At 35.7% G+C, this 21300-nt stretch overlaps 2 protein-coding genes and 1 pseudogene across 2 annotated transcripts; 1 reads left to right on the top strand and 2 right to left on the bottom strand.

Annotated features, from left to right (window-relative positions):
- Positions 1–4819: 4819 nt before the first annotated feature.
- On the top strand, positions 4820–5819 carry LOC138135033 (uncharacterized; annotated as a pseudogene).
- Positions 5820–6804: 985 nt separating this feature from the next.
- On the bottom strand, positions 6805–10706 carry LOC138135307 (cytochrome P450 4C1-like). Its single transcript, XM_069054002.1, has 11 exons — positions 10404–10706; positions 8741–8847; positions 8601–8691; positions 8365–8550; positions 8251–8317; positions 8075–8201; positions 7848–8024; positions 7727–7795; positions 7511–7676; positions 7285–7464; positions 6805–7231 (listed from the first exon to the last, which is right to left on the bottom strand). The coding sequence occupies exons 1-11, from the start codon at positions 10669–10671 to the stop codon at positions 7071–7073; spliced, it is 1599 nt and encodes a 532-aa protein (XP_068910103.1). The 5' UTR covers positions 10672–10706; the 3' UTR covers positions 6805–7070.
- Positions 10707–14499: 3793 nt separating this feature from the next.
- Positions 14500–20980, bottom strand: LOC138135308 (cytochrome P450 4C1-like). The gene is made up of 11 exons (XM_069054003.1): positions 20782–20980; positions 16587–16693; positions 16447–16537; positions 16211–16396; positions 16097–16163; positions 15921–16047; positions 15694–15870; positions 15573–15641; positions 15357–15522; positions 15130–15309; positions 14500–15076 (listed from the first exon to the last, which is right to left on the bottom strand). Exons 1-11 carry the CDS (start codon positions 20939–20941, stop codon positions 14916–14918), a joined length of 1491 nt encoding a protein of 496 aa, XP_068910104.1. The 5' UTR covers positions 20942–20980; the 3' UTR covers positions 14500–14915.
- Between the last annotated feature and the right edge of the window lie 320 nt (positions 20981–21300).

The following is a 21300-nucleotide window of genomic DNA, read 5'->3' as shown; positions in this document are numbered from 1 at the left end:
AAGTCGGTTTCCGATGACATTAATGAAATCTATGGCTTCTTTGCACCAAGGGCCTAAGGTTTCAAATGCTAAACCTTTAAACACGTAGTTTGACGAAATGATTGAACTATATTTGCTATGTTTGCGTTTGCAAGCCATTTCATCTCTATTAAAAAAAAGCCACTAAAAATAATATGTAATCAGTTTCACTGTGTTTAAAGACAAGTCGTCCCTTTGTGTGCGTGTCCATCGATGTCAGATCAGATGTCAAAAATAGCGCAAAATGGCTCTTCAGTGTTAAAAAGTAAAGAGTTGTAAGTTGTAATCGTTTGCTATTTATGTTTATTGAACATGGAAACAAGGAATAAAAAAAGATTTCCTAAAGGTGAAGCTGCTGCCTTAGAACACATAGTGTTTGGTTACGAAAGGTGATAAATAAGAACATTCCAATCTGGGAATCGGTTTTGAAAGAAAAGGCTTTAAAAGTTGCACTTTTAAAGCTTCCACTGGATGGTTAGAGAAATTTTGCCGACGCTGGCAGATTACTTTTAAATCCATACTCCTTATGCAGAGGAACACAACTGAATGAAGAAGAAGTGTCAGAATGGAAAAATATGTTAAAAGAACCTATTGAACAATACGCCCCTGAGAATATTTGCAATGTGGACAAAATGGCTTAATTTTTCCGTGCCTTGCCTACAAAAACATTTTCATAAAAAAGTGAAAAATGCTGTGGGGGCAAAGCTTCAAAGAAACGTCTTGCAATTCTATTTTCTGCCAGTACGGCCGGAGAAAACCGTTAACCGTTAGTTATAGGAAAAATTAAAAAAATCTGTGGAAAACAATAAATTGAAATATCTGAAATAATTCTATCTTTTATTAAACTACCCGAGTACCTACCTCTCGTTAACCAATTCACAAAAACTTCCACGAGGGCAATTAAATTTATCAAAAAATCCTCTTTTTTATTTTGACTGAATATCCGTCGATGGGCCTGATTGACGCATCTGTTGTTAACATGATATCTTCCACCTTGCGGTCACATTCCAACTCGAAATTGTGAAGAATAATCCCCAATAGAATTTTCATCAGAGTGTAAGAATACTGTTGAGCTGAAACCAAATAGGTTATTCTCCATCTATTAAAAAATACTTTCGCACCTATACACTTCCTAGCAAAAGGAAGAAACGCGAACGGATGTCTTTTTCTCGTAGCCTCCGGGCTAAAATGCTCCGGATAAAATTCATTAGGCCTCTCCCAATATCTCGGATCTCTGTGGACCATATAAAAGGCCAAAACTACCGTTACGTGCTTCGGTATGGTAATTTTATCCAACTGAAATCCTGTGTCGCGGAATATAAAAGGAGAGACAGGATATAACCTCAAGGTTTCCTTAATACACATTTCTAAATATTTCAGCTTCGACACGTCGCTCATGTCCAAAGTTTTCGTCTCTCAACTCTTTCACCACTAAATTCTATCAAAACCGTTATTTTGTGATGTACACACTGCTGTAAACTCACTTGTATGTCGGGGTATGCGCCTAGCATCATGCAAGTAAACGCTGAGCTTTGGGTGTCGTGACTCTGGAAAACATCAATTATTATTTATCGAATTGAAGAATAATCTCAACAACTCAACTGTCGCCATCAGCGTAATCAAATGATCGATGCAGTCTTGAACGCTCAAGCAATTCTCTTTCTTTGATACCATTTCGACTAACATTTCCACTATTGAAGGAATTCTTGTTGCTCGATTTGGAGTTGTAGTTGTGTCGTTCTTTAATCGTTCCACAGTTTCAGGAACTTTCGTATTCATTATCTATAAAATTAGATGCTCAAGTCAAGTGTTGTTTTTTACAAATCAAATGAAGATTGCGTTAATATGTGGTTGCTATAGTTTCGTTCTCATGAGTTTGTTGTCAACAATGTGGAGGGCGAAAAAATTTGACAAATCCCAAGGGAGATATGAGTTGTTTTTCACAATCTGTATCTATGACGAAAAGAAACAATATCGTGTTACTAAAAAATAATAGTAGATTACATACCGAGGTGGAAAATGTTTCATTTCTGTCGAGAGCTAAGAAAGTTTACCAAGGCGTAGTCGAGGTGAACTAATGCTCGAGACAGGAAGGAAACACCTTCCCACCGAGGTTTGTATACTATTTTATTCGGAATCATTACATTTTTAGCAAATAAACAATTACGAGTAATTTGATTCAATTTCATTTCTACCGTTTTTCGACAATTCGCGTACGCCACTGGAAAAACGTCATAACAGGGCGGAAAGTGGCCTATTACTGACCAAGAGAGGGAAGTAAAGATAAAAAGGAATGGTTAACTTTACGATTCCGAATTAAAAAAATTACACTCAAATTGGAGAGGTTTATTAGTGTAAAATTGGATAAACAGTTGTATTATACTCGCGGGCTAAATGAATGTTTAACTTGCGAAGTTAACGCGCTTGCGGCTTCGCCGCTCGCGCTGTTAAACGCATCGCTCGTTAAACATTCATTTAGCCCGCTTGTACAGTTGCGGAATAAAAATTTTGGGCACTATTGTCAATGTCATCATATAAACTCTAAAACAACCTTTACGTTAATAAAATAACCTTATTTTTTACTCTTGTCATGTTTTTGCCTTTTTGGCATTCAAAAATTGTCATTTATAGCATAATAACGGGTAGGCAACATATCAAAGCAGTCATGATGACAGTAGAAGGTGCTTTACAGAGATTTTGTTGAAGTGACAGAAAAATAGTGCTGGAAACTTTAATTCCGCAACTGTACAGGGTTATTCTAAATGATTGTAGTCGAAGTAGGCCACGCCCATGTTATTACATTTTTGCCGCTTTCATGATGAAAAATTTTTATTTTAAAAAGATAATCGTGAACGAATCGTAGACATATTACAAAAACTATTGTACAATCCACGTCCATCAGGGCCTTTACAATTTTATTATTACTAATTGAACCTTCACCGTCTAACATATCTGCATTTTAAATTTCATAAAAATCCGTTGGCAAATAACCGAGTTATTATACTCGAAAGTCTTAGGTGGGACACTTGTATGTATTGAATAAGAGACTAATTAATTTATTTGTTGTATTTTAGTTAATAATTATGAATAATATACATTCTTAACCGAATTTATTAAAAAAATTTGTTACACAGTCTAGGACTGGTTTACAAATCTATGAGGGGCATGATGACCAACTTAATAGACAGGGACCAATGGCTTAACGTGACTTCCGAATCACAAGATAGAATCTAGCCTTTATTTTTTTAATTTCACCCTGGGTCGGAATTGAACCCGCGACCCTCGCGTCCCTGAGCCGAAACGGAGTCCCTTAGGCTATATTCTGCCTTAAATTATTGAAGGCTAACCTAAGAGTACCTAAGCTCTCTCTTTTGAAACGAAGTTAAAAGCACAAAAATGTGTAGTATTGGTTGCATATTTTCTTAACTCAAATCAAGCATTAAACCTTTGTTAATCGTTGCAGTACCTCTTTTATTAAATTTTACAGTGTGTAGTTTCCGTTGTTCTTGTTTTCTAATTGCATAAATGGCAAAAAAGTGTCGACCAAAGTATTTTGGCCGCGATAGTACTTTCGCGGCCAAAATACTTTGGTCGTCAATGTGACGTAAATGATATTCAATTGTAAAGCAAGCTTTAGATTGTTTAACCTTATTTTTTGCTGTTGTCAAAATTATTTTAATCCAGCAGTGTCATACGGGTGGGGCAAATCCTTGGGTAAATCCCAGCTGCGGAGGCAGGGTTCAAAAGCAAAAGATCAACATGGTCGCGGTTTAGACAACCTTCAGAACCAAGTAAGACGATTCTGTATTTATCAAAAACTGAAGATGCTATATTTTTGACAAGAATAATTTGAAATTGTCATGTATAGTGACATTAATACTTTATTTACATTTGAAGTGTCAAAAAGTGATGACCAAAGTATTTTGGCCGCGATAGTACATATTTCGTGCGTGAAAATGTTTTTTGTACATTCAAAGGCTTTTACTGCCTCGACCTGTCTCTCGGCCCAAAAGACCTTTTCATGCATAAAAAACATTCTCTTCGCGCACTTAATATCAGGTGTTCATGTAAATTTCAAAGTTGGCGTTGAAGAGTCGGTTGTGAACGCAACAGTCGTTTAAATCTTTCCTCAGTTTTTGTGTTGCTTGTGTTTTTACACGAGTGGTGCGTTCACAATGGACTCTTCAACGCCAACTGTGACCGGAATTTAAATGAACACCCGATATAAAAATAACTATTTTTTGTTTATGGAACATGGAAACAACAAACGAAAAAAGGAGATTTCCGAAAGACCACATAGTGTTTGATTGGTTCCGTAAGGTGAGAAATAAGAACATTCCAATCTCGGAGTCGGTTCTGAAAGAAAAGACTTTAAAAGTTGAAAAAGATTTGGGTTTTTTTTACTTTTACACTTTTAAAGCTTCCAATGGATGTTTAGAGAAATTTTGCCAATGCTGGCAGATCACTTTCAAATACATACATATGTCGAGAAACAGAACAACTGAATAAAGAAGAAGCGTCAGAATGTAAAAATAAGCTAAAAGGTCCTAAGAATATTTTTAATGTGGACGACACGGCTTTATTTTTCCGTGCTTTGCCTACAAAAACCTTTTCATAAAAAAGTGAAAAATGCGGTGAGGGCAAAGCTTCAAAGGAATGTGTTATAATTCTATTACTGCCCGTACAGTCGGAGAAAAAGAAAAACTGTTAGTTATAAATAATATAAGAAAATAAAAAAATCTGGAGAAAGCAATAAATTGAGACATTTGAAGTAATTCTTCCAATTTACCTTCTGGCGTGATGTTTTCCATGTAGATTCGATTTTGGTCTTCCACTTGAAGACATTTTTCCACCAAACGATATCCACCCTAGACTACATGTAAGGACTCACTTCTACCAAAATCTACAAGGCTAATTGTCATTTTAGAATCTCTTCTACCAGACCAATTTGGCACTTAAAGACAATCCCATGCCCCTGCGATATGTTCTCAGGTAATTTCACTTCCTCCAGTTCCAGCAGTCAATTTTCAATTTGTAGAAGCTTTGACAGTGCCCTGAACGACACATTACAAATGAAAGAAACGCTCGTTAATGATAAACTCTACTACGAAAGAAACACAAATCCTGCGACATTTTTTTGGCTGAGTTTTGTCTCTACCTCTTTTTCCAAAATTTGCCGACGGTCAAAGATACGACTGGGAATACCTGGCAGTCCAGTGCCGATTATTCAAAATGAAACAAAGCCCTCGACTCGAATCCGAGATTTCTTGGTGAACCTCCACTTCGTTTCTACTCGATTTGTTGACACCAAATTTTCAGGTGGATTCACAGACTGCCCAAAGCCAACGTTATGCTAATTTACGCCTTGATAACTTTCCTAAGAAAAATTTCGTTGAAGTTTGTCGCTTTGGACCAACTAGACTTGAAGAGCGTCACTTCTGTCACTCTCTACTTCAGTTCGTCTTTGTTTCAACGTCCGTACAGACCTGGACTCGTCACCAAAGCAATCGCACGTGTCAGTACAAAGCAATTTTTAACTCAATTTTAGTCAGACAAGTTGTACTATCCGTTGCTGTACTATTTAATCGTGAACTGGCCAAGAATCAAGAAGCAGAGATGCGACAGAGCTAGACGAAGAGATGATCGCTCAAGATTGTCTTCAATTTGGGAAAGTGAACCCAGCGATAGTCACATCATGATGTACAACGCTTTTATGAAAAATCGACTCATAGATTGTAGTTGACAAACTAGTTCTTGGTTGTTGGTGGATAAAACAAGGGACTTGGGGGGACGAGAAGAAAAAGGTGGATTAGAGTTAACTGTTTGACTGGTTGATAGTGTGATCATTGTTAGGTGAGCAAACGCCGTTAGCAGACGATGAAAGTAAGAAAGTAGAATTTAGTGAGGAAGTTAAAAATGGGGAAGAATCAGGTGGTGACAAGAAGGTTGGGTCAAACGACAGTGAATCGTCATCAAGATCACAGAAATGTGAAGAGGATATTAAAAGAAATTATGTGAATACAATTGTTTCTCATGAGTATTATGAAGAAATAAATTGTAGCGAGAATTCAAACAGCGAAACCATTATTTACAAGAAAGATAAATCGAGAAGTAAGAGTCTCACACCGAAAATTCTTTTGAAGCAGGTCTCTGGTGAGCGTAATTTCAAAAGTGAATGAAAAAATAAAATCCAAGCAAGATACGATGGAAACGGCAACGCTGAGACACCACAAATACAATCTCTTGAAAGATGTGAATGTGACGAAAGTGCAATCGCTTCATGTTAACAGATGTACCACAGATTCGCCTAATATTAAATATAAGAAGTTGTTGACAATCTGAAGCAAAAAAGATTTTTTGTAAATTTAATCGAGTTGATTGTCAGTTTATTTTTCTAATAAAAGTTAATAAAAACACAAGGAAAAGTAATTATTTATTTAGAGAGTCAAAGGTCCTTAACCTAGAAAGCAACTTTTCGATTACGACAAAGTTTACCCTCACGAAGTTTACAGACGTTTACTGTAATTATAAGCAACAATTATCTCAGAATAAGTGGTAAAATGGGTTTTACCATTGAAGATAAAGCATTAATTATTAATAATCAATTCATTTTTATTTTTCGAGAAGTAGGCAACCAATAAAACGACTGTGCAAGTATACGTATGCGAACGAACCAATCTAAGACAAACTTTTCGATAAAACAAAAGATGAGGTAGCACTCTTGATTTATTTTCTTTTTGATCACCCGGTACACCTCTGCGTGGATACAATGTGAACATTAAAACATAGATGTGTAAGTTTTTTATTGAAAAAAATTAGTTTCAAGCCAACAAGGCATAAAAACATAATTTAAAAATTCAAAGTTAAATTTACCATCACAAGACATTCATAGGCAAGTTTCTTCTTATATTTAATTACACAACATCTTTTTGTTTCGTAATTCATTTACCTAAAATGCTCTAAAATAATTATTTCCTAATAAGATATTCAACTTAACAAGTGCCTTCCCGCAACCCGACTCAAAATGTACGAAGATAATAAGGCAGCAACAATCAAACTCTTTCTTTTATTTTGATTAAATATCCACAAAGAGGTCTGACTGATATGTCAGTTGTCAATTTTATATCCTCAACTTTGCGTTGGCACTCCAACTCATAATGAAGAAGTATAGTTCCCAAGGTTATCTTCAGTTGAGTGTAAGAATACTGCTGAGCTAAAACAATCGTTAGTATTTATTTGTCCACCAATCAAAATATAATCTCGCACCTATACACTTCCTGGGACCCGCACTGAAAGGTATATACGCGTAAGGATGTCTTTTACTCACAGCTTCCGGTTGAAAATGATCCGGATAGAATTCATTGGGCCTCTCCCAAAGAGTCGGATCTCTGTGTACGCAATATATCCCAATTACCACAGTCACGTTCTTCGGTATGGTAATTTTCCCTAAAATGAAAATGTCTTACAGCAGCCAACAGGTCCAAGTCTTCACCTAATTGAAAGTCTTCTGTTGTTTCCCGAAATACGAAAGGAGCCACAGTAAACAATCTTAAGGTTTCTTTAATACACATCTCTAAGTATTTCAGCTTTGACACATCGTCCATGTCTAGAGATTTCTTGTCGCCGACAACATCTCTCAACTCTTTGATCGCTAGATTCTGACGGTGTAATCAGTTTAGAAGGTACAGAACATTTGTATCAAACTTACTTGTATATCAGGGTGCGCTCCCAACATCATGCAAGTAAACGCTACGGTGGAACTGTAAGTGTCTTGACCCTGCAACACACAAAATCACTTGATTGAAGAGATTTATCCAGAATTGACTAACAGTTGCCACCAGCGTCATCAAATGGTCAATACAGTTTTGAACAGTCAGACAGTTTGGATCGTCATCTATCATTACAGCTATCTGTTCCATCATCGATGGTACCCTCACTTCATCAGAAGTAGACATTTTGTTATTTTTTATACGCTCGATAATTTCCGGAAGTCTTGTGTTCATAATCTGCAAGAGAAACAGAAACTGTCAAGGGTCTTGACAGAGTGCTACTGTACTTCTTCAATCATTGTGGAGGCAATAGTCTTCATGTAGGCTTGATCTTTGAAGAGCGATGATTTCTGGAAGAGGTAGTTCCAGTGGAGCCAAACGTACCGCAATCTTGTGAAAGCAATGTTGTAAAATCTGTAATTTGTCAAGTGGTGGTGATGTTTTTGTAGAAGATTGGACAAACCTTCGGACAAACTGTGGAACGTCTTTGTAATCGATCGAATGGTCGTTTTTGTCCTCAAGCAACACATCTAAAACAACCCGATTAGTACTACTGTTGTGACTAGAGAAACAACACCCATTGAATTCTCGAAGGCCGAATCGTGCAAGTACAATATCACATCAAATTCTGGTCCACCCGCATGAGGGCGCATCCTCTCGACAAACTTATCGGCATGTTTCTGGAACAGGTGAGAGTACCCCTCGATCATTCTTTGGGAAAATAGGGGTTGCAACAGTTTCCGGTGGGTTTTGTGAGTGATACCTTGAATCTTAGTGATCATAAAATGCCGGAGAGGGTGCTAGTGTGCAAACCTGACGACGTGAACAAACCCTTGCCTAGGAAGGGCTCCAAGAACCGGTAGAAAAATCCTTTGGTTGTGATCTTCGAAGACTGCAAGACGATCTGAAACGAAAGTGCAGTTTTTGGGAGGGTTTGAAGGAATCGTGAGCACCTGGAGTTGGTTGGGGTCTTTGACCACCACGACCAGTCGGGGGCCCATCCAGAGTCTTGTGGGGGACGGGTAGGGGTTGACAACGCTCAGGACGACGTTCAAGATATCTAAAAGAAAAAATGTTGTTGCTAGAATTTAGAGACATACCATCAGCTACAATTGTTTCTCTTTCTTTGGATAAAATATTAATAATAAAATTTGTACAGACTTGATTGCGGTGATAATTTTAATTAATTGAGCAATCATTTCAGTAAGAACAATTTGATTCGTCATTTTGCACACTAATTTGGTTAATGATTTATTAGTAATTGTTGGTAGCGTGTAGTATTGAAAGTGTCTATCAATTTAAATTTTTATCCTTTCACAATCGTGAGCAATAACTTCCACTCGTACTTGACAATGGCAGCAACAGAAGTATTTGTAACAGACAAAAAAATAGAGTTTATAAAGTGGTTAGTCGAATTAAGAATAATGGAAACGTTTCCACGTGGTGTGATAGTGCAAAGAAAATTGTTTTGTTTTTTGTTTTATTTGCTATGCTAATAAGTTGAAAAATCAGTTTAATCGGATTCATTCTTCTTCTTCGTCGAAAGTAGAAACTGTTTCAACACTGGCGAATTCGAGTACATAATAAATTTAAGAAGTGGTAATTATTCGTGCTAATCGTATCCACCTGAATGCATAAAGTAAAGGAAAGTAAACGTACGCGATTTTTATGAATTAGTACCAAAAATATCTGTTATATAATATGAGTAAAAGTATAACCGTTCACACGCAATTACAGATTTGGAACTAATCAACTCTCGAAGCTAGAATTAATAAATTACTATTACTCATGCATTAAATAAATGGTTAATTTCTATTAATGAAAGTGCAGAAATGTATGAATTAATTTAATCTAAATCTCCTAATGAATAAACTATGATGGTTTTTATTCTAAATCTTTTTCGAACTGCTTTACAGTCTGATGAAGTCCTAGTGAACGCTTTATAATGAAGCTCGTAAATATAAAAATCTCTGATACAATTTGTTTAAAAAATTTTAAGATGAGACATTTTTTGCTTTAATTTTTTTTTTAGTCAACTGTACCAGAAAGTAGTATCTTTCGGATTGAATATCTGGACGAAAACGTCATCTTTTTGTCAAAGCATTATTTTTCGTCCTGGACCGAAAAATATTTTTCGTCCGCTATATTTTCAAACAATGAATAACGTCCAACACAATCGACAAAAGTGGCAACACTCATGGTTGTTAAGGAAATTTTGAATAGCCCGCATTTTTTCAAAATTATTAATGATCAAACATCAATTTGACAACGGAATAAAAAAAATACGAGTATTTTTATTGCAAGCAACTAAAAAATGATGTGTGATACATGGACAAAAATAATATTTCAAACTCATTGCTGTGGTGGCCTCGGCGTTGTCTCGTCCAACAATTTCCAGCAAATCGTCCCAAAATATTATCTTTTTCGTCCTTATAATATCATAAAAAATTATTCTGTGGGTTTTACAGTGTAATGAACAGGTAAAAGTATTAAGGAAAAGAACCTTTGAGACAATTGGTTTCCAAAATTTGTATCGAAAAAATAAGATATTTTTCACTTACATTTTTTCTACGTGTTTTATGACCTAACGAAACTTCAGTGAGAGCTTTGATTTACCTTCTTTTTTGCAAATGAATTTCAGTCCATTTCCCACCAGAGGGTAGGCGAAGGGGCCCTTCAGTTGAGCAGCGAACACCATCAGTTTTCCAAAGTGTTTAAAAAAGAGGCAAACAACCAGCAAAAATGCAATGAGTAGAGCGTAGGTGGGCGTCATGTTTGAAAAGGCACTTGTTTCAGCAACGAGAGACTGAACGGTACTAAAGTTCCATGGAATCAACAATATATTGTTAAGGTGCAGCAAGCACTTTCCAGTCTTTTGTCTCATTTCAAAATTGACCTTAGAGTGATATAATTTGTTGCACTGTAGTGTTATTGAATGAAAGTAATTAGGTGTAACGTTCTCGTGCATTGCTACATTATTTTCAAGTCATTATCAATGCAAATTGACTATTACAAATTCTGAGAAAAATTCAGGTGTTGTAGGGTTTTGGGGAGTGTTGCGAAAGTCGCAATGATTGAAGTAAAAGTTGAGCGTGTCGTACGACTTGTTGAAAATCCAAATGCGAGGGTGGTTCTCTTGCATGCCCGTCACGGCGTCTCTGTCGCGCTCCACCATCCAGCAAGTGGTCGGGCGAAAGACCCAAATCGCTTCCGTTTTTTGAACCACTCCCAAAAGCTTCTTCCAGAGCGTGCCAGCCAGCGTGATCGTGGTGGCCCTGAAGAGCATGCTGATGCAGATCGGAGATGTCTATAAGTTTTGGAAACTGACATTCCAGTATACATCGCGGCGTGTTCAGGTACGAAGTGTCTCAATTTGAGTGCCAGGTTGACAGTTTCTTCCAGATCCCATCTACGAGAAAATCTCGAAGTGCGAACTTCTCAAATACAATAGTTCCATTCGGACGTTTCCGATTGTTCACGATGCCGTTGAGTGTGCAATTGAGATATTTATTGTTTCAAGGTCCGTACAGACCCGGACTCGTCACCAAAGTAATCGCACGTGTCAGTACAAAGCAATTTTTAACTCAATTTTAGTCAGACAAGTTGTGCTATCCGCTGTTGTACTATTTAATCGTGAACTGGCCAAGAATCAAGAAGCAGAGATGCGACAGAGCTAGACGAAGAGATGATCGATTGATCGCTCAAGATTGTCTTCAATTTGGGAAAGTAAACCCAGCGATAATCGCATTATGATGTACAACGCTTTTATGAAAAATCGACTCATAGATTGTAGTTGCCAAACTAGTTCTTAGTTGTTGATGGATAAAACGAGGGACTTGGGGGGAGGAGAAGAAAAAGGTGGAGTAGAGTTAACTGTTTGACTGGTTGATAGTGTGATCATTGTTAGGTGAGCAAACGGCGTTAGCAGACGATGAACGTAAGAAAGTAGAATTTAGTGAGGAAGTTGAAAAAGGGGAAGAATCAGGTGGGGACAAGAAGGTTGGGTCAGACGACAGTGAATTGTCACCAAGATCACAGAAGGGTGAAGCGGATGTTGAAAGAAATTCTGTGAAGACAATTGTTTCTCATGAGTATCATGAAGAAATAAATTGTAGTGAGAATTCAAACAGCGAGCCATTATTTACAAGAAAGATAAATTGAGAAGTAAAAGCCTCATACCGAAAATTCTTTTGAAGCAGAAAATATCTGAAGCTAACAGGTCTCTGGTGAGCGTAATTTCAAAAGTGAATGAAAAATTAAAATCCAAGCAAGATACGATGGAAACGGCAACTCTGACACGCCACAAATACAATCTCTTGAAAGATGTGAATGTGCCGAAAGTGCAATCGCTTCATGTTAACAGATGTACCACAGATTCGCCTAATATTAAATATAAGAAGTTGTTGACAATCTGAAGCAAAAAAGATTTTTTGTAAATTTAATCGAGTTGATTGTCAGTTTATTTTTCTAATAAAAGTTAATAAAAGGAAAAGTAATTATTTATTTAGAGAGTCAAAGGTCCTTAACCTAGAAAGCAATTTTTCGATTACGACAAAGTTTACATACGTTTACTGTAATTATAAGCAACAATTATCTCAGAATAAGTGGTAAAATGGGTTTTACCATTGAAGATAAAGCATAAGAGCTTATTCACAATGGACATAAGACATAAGAAATACATAAGAGATACCTAAGAATAATTTGTAAATTTGGGCAATTGGAAAATAATTTATGTGTCCATATAACTGGAATATGATTCTTCATGCCTTTTTGTACACAACAATAATGTTCACTGAGGTCACTTCTCATAAGTTTCTTAAAAATTAATAGTATATCCACTGCATGTATCATGAATTTCTTATGCCTTATGTCAAGCTTATGTCCATTGTAGAATAGACGGAGCATCACCAAATAAAGCGTTAATTGCTATATGCAACATTATAAGTAAAGGCAAGTTATACAGCAGTAATAGCAAAATTATCTGTTCTGTATTTGCCTAACATTTATGTGGCAGTTGCGCGGGTTGCAGAGGTTTTTATAGGTATAAAGAAAACGGACCTATTTGTATGCTTTCATATAATTATAAAACTCATACTTTTTGAAGATGACACGTGTTATGTTAAAAATTGCAAAAAAAGAACAATAATCCTTCCCCTGCCATTCAACGTGGAAACGCTGCAAGCATTCGGGACACTTTTCCAGATTTCGCAATATTATCGGAAATTTTGGTTATAAAACAAAAATTTATAATTATGTTATTAACTTTGAAGAGTAAAATTTTATAATCCTTCTATAGATAATGTCATTACAAGGATCTGTAATGTTGTTTTTGCTACTTTACCCCTTAACTTATTTTTTCCTATAGATAGCTATATTTTAGATTTTGAAATTTTTTCGAAAAACTATAATTTTATATTAATCAAACAAATAATTTTTAGTTATACCAAAATTGGACTTCATTACTTTAACAAACAATTCAACAAAAATTTAAAAGGTAAGTCTATAAGACAGCTTTTAACATAGATTCTACTTTTTAAATATCAATAAATTGATTTGGCTTTTGTCCGTTTTTATTTAATGTATCTTTTTATTGTATTTTGTTATCCCCATCATTATAAAACTTTATAATAATATACAGGCTGTCTCAAAAATGGCGGCCAATCTCCTAAGGGTCTTAAAGAATAGAAGTCTGGTAAGGTAAATCTCAATACAAAATTAGATTGAACCAACAGATTTTGTATAACTTGCTCTTAAATATGATGATTTCAAAGAGATGTATCTCCTTTATTACCAAATTTTACAGCTGAATTATAAATTACTTTACAATTTTACTTTTTTCAAGACCCCTTTGGGTAGTGAAACAATACAGAAGTCTTTTTAGAGTAATGACCTACCAAAATACGCTAAAAGAACAGCGGCAACATTGGCCTCAAAGCAGAATTGGTTTGGTTGATTGTGCATACCAACCGATGTTGCCAAATTTGCTTATTTTAAATGTGTATAACTTTACAACGAAATTGAACTCAACTCTTCAAATAGTTTAACCCCTCAAGAGATTGGGCGCCATTTTTGAGACACCCTGTATAATACCTACCTGTAATTATTTTGTTTGCAACAGCAACCAGCAATACAATCGGCGGCCATCTTGGTAAGAGTAAAAATAAAGAGGTGGGATTCAAAATAGTGTATCTTACTCTCCGTCTATTCTATTTCCCACGTCACTGTCACTAATAATCAATTAATTTTTATTTTTCGAGAAGTAGGCAAACGACTGTGCGTTGCAAGTATACATATCCGTACGAGTCAATCTAAGACAAACTTTTCGATAAAACGAAAGATGAGATAGCACTCTTGATTTATTTTTTTTTTGGTCACCCGGTACACCTCTGCGTGGATACAATGTGAACATTAAAAACTTAGATGTGTAAGTTTTTGATTGAAAAAAATTCGTTTCAATTTAATCCAGTTGATTGTCAGTTTATTTTTCTAATAAAAGTTAATAAAATCACAAGGAAGAGTAATGATTTATTTAGAGAGTCAAAGGTCCTTAACCTAGAAAACAACTTTTCGATTACGACAAAGTTTACAGACGTTTACTGTAATTATAAGCAACAATGATCTCAGAATAAGTGGTAAAATGGGTTTTACCATTGAAGATAAAGCATTAATTATTAATAATCAATTAATTTTTATTTTTCGAGAAGTAGGCAACCAATAAAACGACTGTGCAAGTATACATATGCGAACGAGCCAATCTAAGACAAACTTTTCGATAAAACAAAAGATGAGGTAGCACTCTTGATTTATTTTCTTCTTGATCACCCGGTACACCTCTGCGTGGATACAATGTGAACATTAAAACATAGATGTGTAAGTTTTTTATTGAAAAAAATTAGTTTCAAGCCGACAAGGCATAAAAACATAATTTGAAAATCCAAAGTTAAATTTACCATCACAAGACATTCATAGGCAAGTTTCTTCTTATATTTAATTACACAACATCTTTTTGTTTCGTAATTCATTTACCTAAAATGCTCTAAAATAATTATTTCCTAATAAGATATTCAACTTAACAAGTGCCTTCCCCAACCTGACTCAAAATGTACGAAGATAATTAGGTACCAACAATCAAACTCTTTCTTTTATTTTAATTAAATATCCACAAAGAGGTCTGACTGATATGTCAGATGTCAATTTTATATCCTCAACTTTGCGTTGGCACTCCAACTCATAATGAAGAAGTATAGTTCCCAAGGTTACCTTCAGTTGAGTGTAAGAATACTGCTGAGCTAAAACAATCGTTACCATTTATTTGTTCACCAATAAAAATATAATCTCGCACCTATACACCTCCTGGGACCCGCACTGAAAGGTATATACGCGTAAGGATGTCTTTTACTCACAGCTTCCGGTTGAAAATGATCCGGATAGAATTCATTGGGTCTCTCCCAAAGAGTCGGATCTCTGTGTACGAAATGTATCCCAATTAACACAGTCACGTTCTTCGGTATTGTAATTTTCCCTAAAATGAAAATGTTTTAACAGCGGTCAACAAGTCTAAGTCTTCACCTAATTGAAAATCTTCTGTTGTTTCCCGCAATACGAAGGGAGCCACAGGAAACAATCTTAAGGTTTCTTTAATACACATCTCTAAGTATTTCAGCTTAGACACATCGTCCATGTCTAGAGATTTCTTGTCGCCGACAACATCTCTCAACTCTTTGACGGCTAGATTCTGACGGTGTATTCAGTTTAGAAGGTACAGAACATTTGTATCAAACTTACTTGTATATCAGGGTGCGCTCCCAACATCATGCAAGTAAACGCTACGGTGGTACTGTAAGTGTCTTGACCCTGCAACACACAAAATCACTTCATTGAAGAGATTTATCCAGAATTGACTAACAGTTGCCATCAGCGTCATCAAATGGTCAATACAGTTTTGAACAGTCAAACAGTTTGGATCGTTATATATCATTACAGCTATCTGTTCCAACATCGATGGTACCCTCAAATCGTCAGAAGTAGACATTTTGTTATATTTTATGCGCTCGATAATTTCCGGAAGTCTTTTGTTCATAATCTGCAAGAGAAATAGAAACTGTCAAGGGTCCTGACAGAGTGTTACTGTACTTCTTCAATCATTGTGGAGGCGATAGTCTTCATGTAGGCTTGATCTTTGAAGAGCGATGATTTCTGGAAGAGGTAGTTCCAGTGGAGCCAAACGTACCGGAATCTTGTGAAAGCGATGTTGTAAAATCTGTAATTTGTCAAGTGGTGGTGATGTTTTTGTAAAAGATTGGACAAACCTTTTTATAAACTGTGGAACGTCTTTGTAATCGATCGAATGCTCGTTTTTGTCCTCAAGCAACACATCTAAAACAACCCGATTAGTACTACTGTTGTGACTAGAGAAATTACACCCATTGAATTCTCGAAGGCCGAGTCGTGCAAGTACAACATCATATCAAATTCTGGGCCACCCGCCTGGGGGCGCATCCTCTCGACAAACTTAGCGGCATGTTTCTGGAACAGGTGGCAGTACCCCTCGATCATTCTTTGGGAAAATAGGGGTTGCAACAATTTCCGGTGGGTTTTGTGAGTGATACCTTGAATCTTAGTGATCACAAAATGCCGGAGGGGATGCTAGTGTGCAAACCTGACGACGTGAACAAACCCTTGCCTAGGAAGGGCTCCAAGAACCGGTAGAAAAATCCTTTGGTTGTGATCTTCGAAGACTGCAAGACGATCTGAAACGAAAGTGAAGTTTTTGGGAGGGTTTAAAGGAATCGTGAGTACCTGGAGTTGGTTGGGGTCTTTGACCACCACGACCAGTCGGGGGCCCATCCAGAATCTTGTGGGGGACTGGTAGGGGTTGACGAGATTTAGAAGGACGTTCAAGAAATCTAAAAGAAAAAATGTTGTTGCTAGAATTTAGACACACCATCAGGAACAATTGTTTCTCTTTCTTTGTACAGACTTGATCGCGGTGATAATTTTAATTCATTGAGCAATCATTTCAGTAAGAATAATTTGATTCACTATTAACACTAATGTTGTTAATTATTTATTAGTAATTGTTGGTAGCGTGTATTATTGAAAGTGTCTATCAATTTAAATTTTTATCCTTTCACAATCGTGAGCAATAACTTCCACTCGTACTTGACAACGGCAGCAACAGAATTATTTGTACCAGACAGAAAAATAAAGTTTATAAATTGGTTAGTCGAATGAAGAATAATGGAAACGTTTCTACGTGGTGTGATAGTGGGAAGAAAATTGTTTTGTTTTTTGTTTTATTTGCTATGCTAATAAGTTGAAAAATCAGTTTAATCGGATTCATTCTTCTTCTTCTTCGTCGAAAGTAGAAACTGTTTCAACACTGGCGAATTCGAGTACATAATAAATTTAAGAAGTGGTACTTATTCGTGCTAATCGTATCCACCTGAATGGATAAAGAAAAGGAAAGTAAACATACGGGATTTTTATGAATTAATACCAAAAATATCTGTTATACAGGGTGTCTCAAAAGTCGCGGATACGCTCTTGGAACTTGGAAGTACATATTCACTTTCGAGTATCCACTACGGTTGTTAGTTTTATTTTATCTAAATTCGTTGAGACACAGTGAGCTTTCAAATGTTAGAATAAGAACCTATCATAACTGAAATTATATGTGTTATAAACAAAATAGGTGTTCGAAACGAATCAAAAATAAGTTAAGAACAACTCTTAGTGGTTATAGCGATAAGTATGTTAAAATTAGTCTTCTTCTTTGATGTTAAAGTTTGAGGAAAAATGTCCGAAAACCATTTGGAAACTTGGTAGGCATCACTGAACCCGTGTTTAAAAGGCTGTCCGCGACTTACGACAGACCCTGTATAATCGTCTATAATATAACTAGTGGTATGATATTATTATTTTTCGTCCTGAACCAAAAAATATTTTTTCTACAACCGTCAAAAAAACGCGACATTTATGCATCATTATCAAGTCGCAAAGTATGTCATTCTTTGATAGATTAAAAATAGTTGTCAAAAAGTTTCCTTGGATGTTTTAATATTTTTTTTGTTCAACACTGTCAGAATTTGAAAATTTTCTCCTATGTGAACGGATTTTGATAAATGTCACAACTTGTTAAAACGAAACGTCAAGCTAATTTTAAAGGTTTTAAGCGATTTGGAGCCTTTAAGGAGGTCGTCGAACAAAAAAACGTTGTATTCAGCTCGTTCGTGTGTAAATTGGGGCTTTTTTGGCACTCGTGGGCCTATAAAAAGCTCGTTTCACTCGCGTTTTAAAATGGCCCACGCGTGCCAAAATTTACATACAAACTCGTCAAATAAACTACTATTTTATTATACCTGAATCATAATCCCTGTTTTTGACACTAAAATGCGTGCGAAAAAGGGCCTTTAAAACATTAAAGCTTTAAGGGTTGCTTAGGGTAACAACAAATTTACCTACATTTTGAACAATGATAAATAGACATTTATACACAATTTATGATAGCAACGAAACAACAACAATTGACCATTTCTGTATCAACGATTAATGGCACTCAGATTATATCGGAAAAGGTATTTCAGTTTACTTTTTTTGTTACAATTTCCAGATTGTAGTGCAGGTATAATAAAAAATAGCGTATGATACACGTTTATAAGGGCCTTTAAAGCACTTGCGACGTTAAAAGCACTCCGCTACGCGTCGTGCTCTTAAACTCGTCGCGCGTGCTTTAAAGGTTTCCTTATAAACTTGTGTCATAATATACTACGGTAAAAAAAAAAAATTAAAACACCAAAAAAAATGTTTACAAAAATTCGTAACCATGTAACCAGCGCAAGCGGGCAACTTGAATGTCTGATCGTTTTGTAGTAAGTATGAATTTTATTAGCAAAGGTTTAAAAACCGGTTGTAGTAAAAATATTGTTTGTATTTCGTTCGTAAGACCTGACGGTCTCGACCAAAAACTCGTTCTCATGCGTCAACAAAACACATTTTGCGCACTTAATACAAAAATAACTATTATTTTTTAGTAACACGATATTGTTTCTTTTCGTCATAGATACAGATTGTGAAAAACAACTCATATCTTCCTTGGGATTTGTCAAATTTTTTCGCCCATTGTTGACAACAAACTCATGAGAAGGAAACTATAGCAACCACATATTCACGCAATCTTCCCTGCTAAATATTTTTAATAAAATTTTAACTCTTAAGTACAGAGAGTTCAGAGACTTATATCCACGTCAACCTCAGGGAAAAATCATGTTCATATCTCCCTTAATGCATAATTATCTATTTCGTCCGCTATACATATTGTTAAGCAATGAATAACGTTCAACACAATCGACAAAAGTGGCAACACTCATGGTTGTTAAGGAAATTTTGAACAGTCCGCATTTTTTCAAAATTATTATACAGGTGTCTCAAAAATGGCGCCCAATCTCTTGAGGGATTAAACTATGGTAATTGTTCACTTTAACTACTTCTGGAATTTTCGCGTTTTTTCTGGCTAGACAGCCTCAGGGCGTCCTCCTAGATCGTGTCCCACCATTCAAACCTTGTGCAAATGCCTTTTTTTTCTCTCTTGTTGTGTTTCAAGGTTGCGTCAAGGTCGCGCCAAGTCTTAGTATAACTAAAGGGTAAGGAAAATGTTCATTTGCACAAGGTTTGACTGGTGGGAAACGATGTAGGAGGACGTCCTGAGGCTGTGTAGCCAGAAAAAACGCGAAAATTCCAGAAGTAGTTAAAGTGAACAATTACCTAAACTATTTGAAGAGTTGAGTTCAATTTCGTTGTGAATTTTTTTTTCCTTTGACTATTTTCTAAGTTATACACATTTAAAAATAAGCAAATTTGGCAACATCGGTTGGTATGCACAATCAACTAAACCAATTCACCTTTGAGGTTAATGTTGCCACTGTTATTTTAGCGTATTTTCATTACTCTAAAAAGAATTACTTCGGTGTTGTTCCACTACCTAAAGGGGTCTTGGAAAAAGTAACATTGTAAAGTAATTTATAATTCAGTTGTAAAATTTGGTAATAAAGGAGATACATCTCTTTGAAATTACCATATTTAAGAGCAAGTTATACAAAATCTGTTGGTCCGATCAAATTTTGTATTGAGATTTACCTTCCTAGACTGCTATTCTTTAAGACCATTAGGAGATTGGGCGCCATTTTTGAGACACCTGTATATCAAACATCACTTTCACAACGGAATAAAAAAAAATACGAGTATTTTTATTGCAAGCAACTAAAAAATAATGTGTGATACATGGACGAAATAGTATATTATGTTATGAGGAGCAAAAATGAAGTTTTATGTGCTGCGGCTGGTAGATTGGCTGCCGAACACAGTGACATATACTATTTTTTCTTCAAACCTTCATAACAAATTATTTAAGACATGTTAAGAAACCAGGTAGGAATTTCAAATGATTTAGCTAGTTTACTTTATTGCCGCTCATCAGCGGAGATAATAACTTTATCTGCCGCTCGTCAGCTCGTTAGATGCCATGACAATGAAGTGACACTTTAGCATTATCAATGCAGCAGGATAATGTCATAATTTACGGACGTTTGAAGAAAAATAATATTTCGAACTCATTGCTGTTGTGGACTCGTCCAACAATTTCCAACAAATCGTCCCAAAATATTATCTTTTTCGTCCTTCTAATATCATAAAAAATTATTTTGTGGATTTTACAGTGTAATGAAGCTCTAGAAGTACAGGTAAAAGTACTAAGGAGAAGAACCTCTGAGCCAATTTGTTCCAATTTTTATCGATAAAATATTACATTTTTTATTTAATTGTTTTTTCTACGGGTTTTTTAGTCTGATGAAGCTCTAGTAAGCGCTGATGCAAGTGCCAAAACCTCTGAGCCAATTTGTTTCCAAAATTTGTATCGAAAAAATAAGATATTTTTTCACTTACATTTTTTCTACGTGTTTTGTGACCTAACGAAACTTCAGTGAGAGCTTTAATTTACCTTCTTTTTTGCAAATGAATTTCAGTCCATTTCCCACCAGAGGGTAGGCGAAGGGGCCCTTCAGTTGCGCAGCGCACACCATCAATCTTCCAAAGTGTTTAAAAAAGAGGCAAACAACCAGCAAAAATGCAATGAGTAGGTAGGCGTAGGTGGGCGCCATGTTTGAAAAAGCACTTGTTTCAGCAACGAGAGACTGAACGGTACTGAAGTTCCATGGAATCAACAATATATTGTTAAGGTGCAGCAAGAACTTTCCAGGCTTTTGTCTCGTTTCAAAATTGACCTTAGAATGATATAATTTGTTGCACTGTAGTGTTATTGAATGAAAGTGATTAAGTGTAACGTTCTCGTAAAAGACATTAAATAAAACAAATCTACAAAAATTCCAATTATAGTGGAGTAACGTTAGATTTTTATTTCGGAACCGGTAGCAAGAGCTCGGATTTAAACGAGATTTTTTTAAGGTGTTATAAATAAAATATATTAAAACCTATATAGATTAAAAATTTTCGCTTCTTG

The sequence above is a fragment of the Tenebrio molitor genome, chromosome 7 (genome assembly GCF_963966145.1).
Source record: "Tenebrio molitor chromosome 7, icTenMoli1.1, whole genome shotgun sequence".
NCBI lineage: Eukaryota > Metazoa > Arthropoda > Insecta > Coleoptera > Tenebrionidae > Tenebrio > Tenebrio molitor.
Note: the sequence above shows the minus strand (reverse complement) of the source record. Positions and strands in the feature narration are given on the sequence as shown.

Excerpts from the sequence above, each read along its gene's own strand:
- LOC138135308 (XM_069054003.1), bottom strand. The coding sequence starts at position 20,941 with ATGGCGCCCACCTACGCCTACCTACTCATTGCATTTTTGCTGGTTGTT. Across the intron at positions 16,164-16,210 it reads GGCCTTCGAGAATTCAATGG|ATGTGTTGCTTGAGGACAAA; the intron begins GTGTAATTTCTC and ends GGGTTGTTTTAG. Across the intron at positions 16,048-16,096 it reads GTTCCACAGTTTATAAAAAG|ATTTTACAACATCGCTTTCA; the intron begins GTTTGTCCAATC and ends GACAAATTACAG.
- LOC138135307 (XM_069054002.1), bottom strand. The coding sequence starts at position 10,671 with ATGAGACAAAAGACTGGAAAGTGCTTGCTGCACCTTAACAATATATTG. Across the intron at positions 8,202-8,250 it reads GTTCCACAGTTTGTCCGAAG|ATTTTACAACATTGCTTTCA; the intron begins GTTTGTCCAATC and ends GACAAATTACAG. Across the intron at positions 7,796-7,847 it reads TGATGACGCTGGTGGCAACT|GGTCAAGACACTTACAGTTC; the intron begins GTTAGTCAATTC and ends TGTGTGTTGCAG.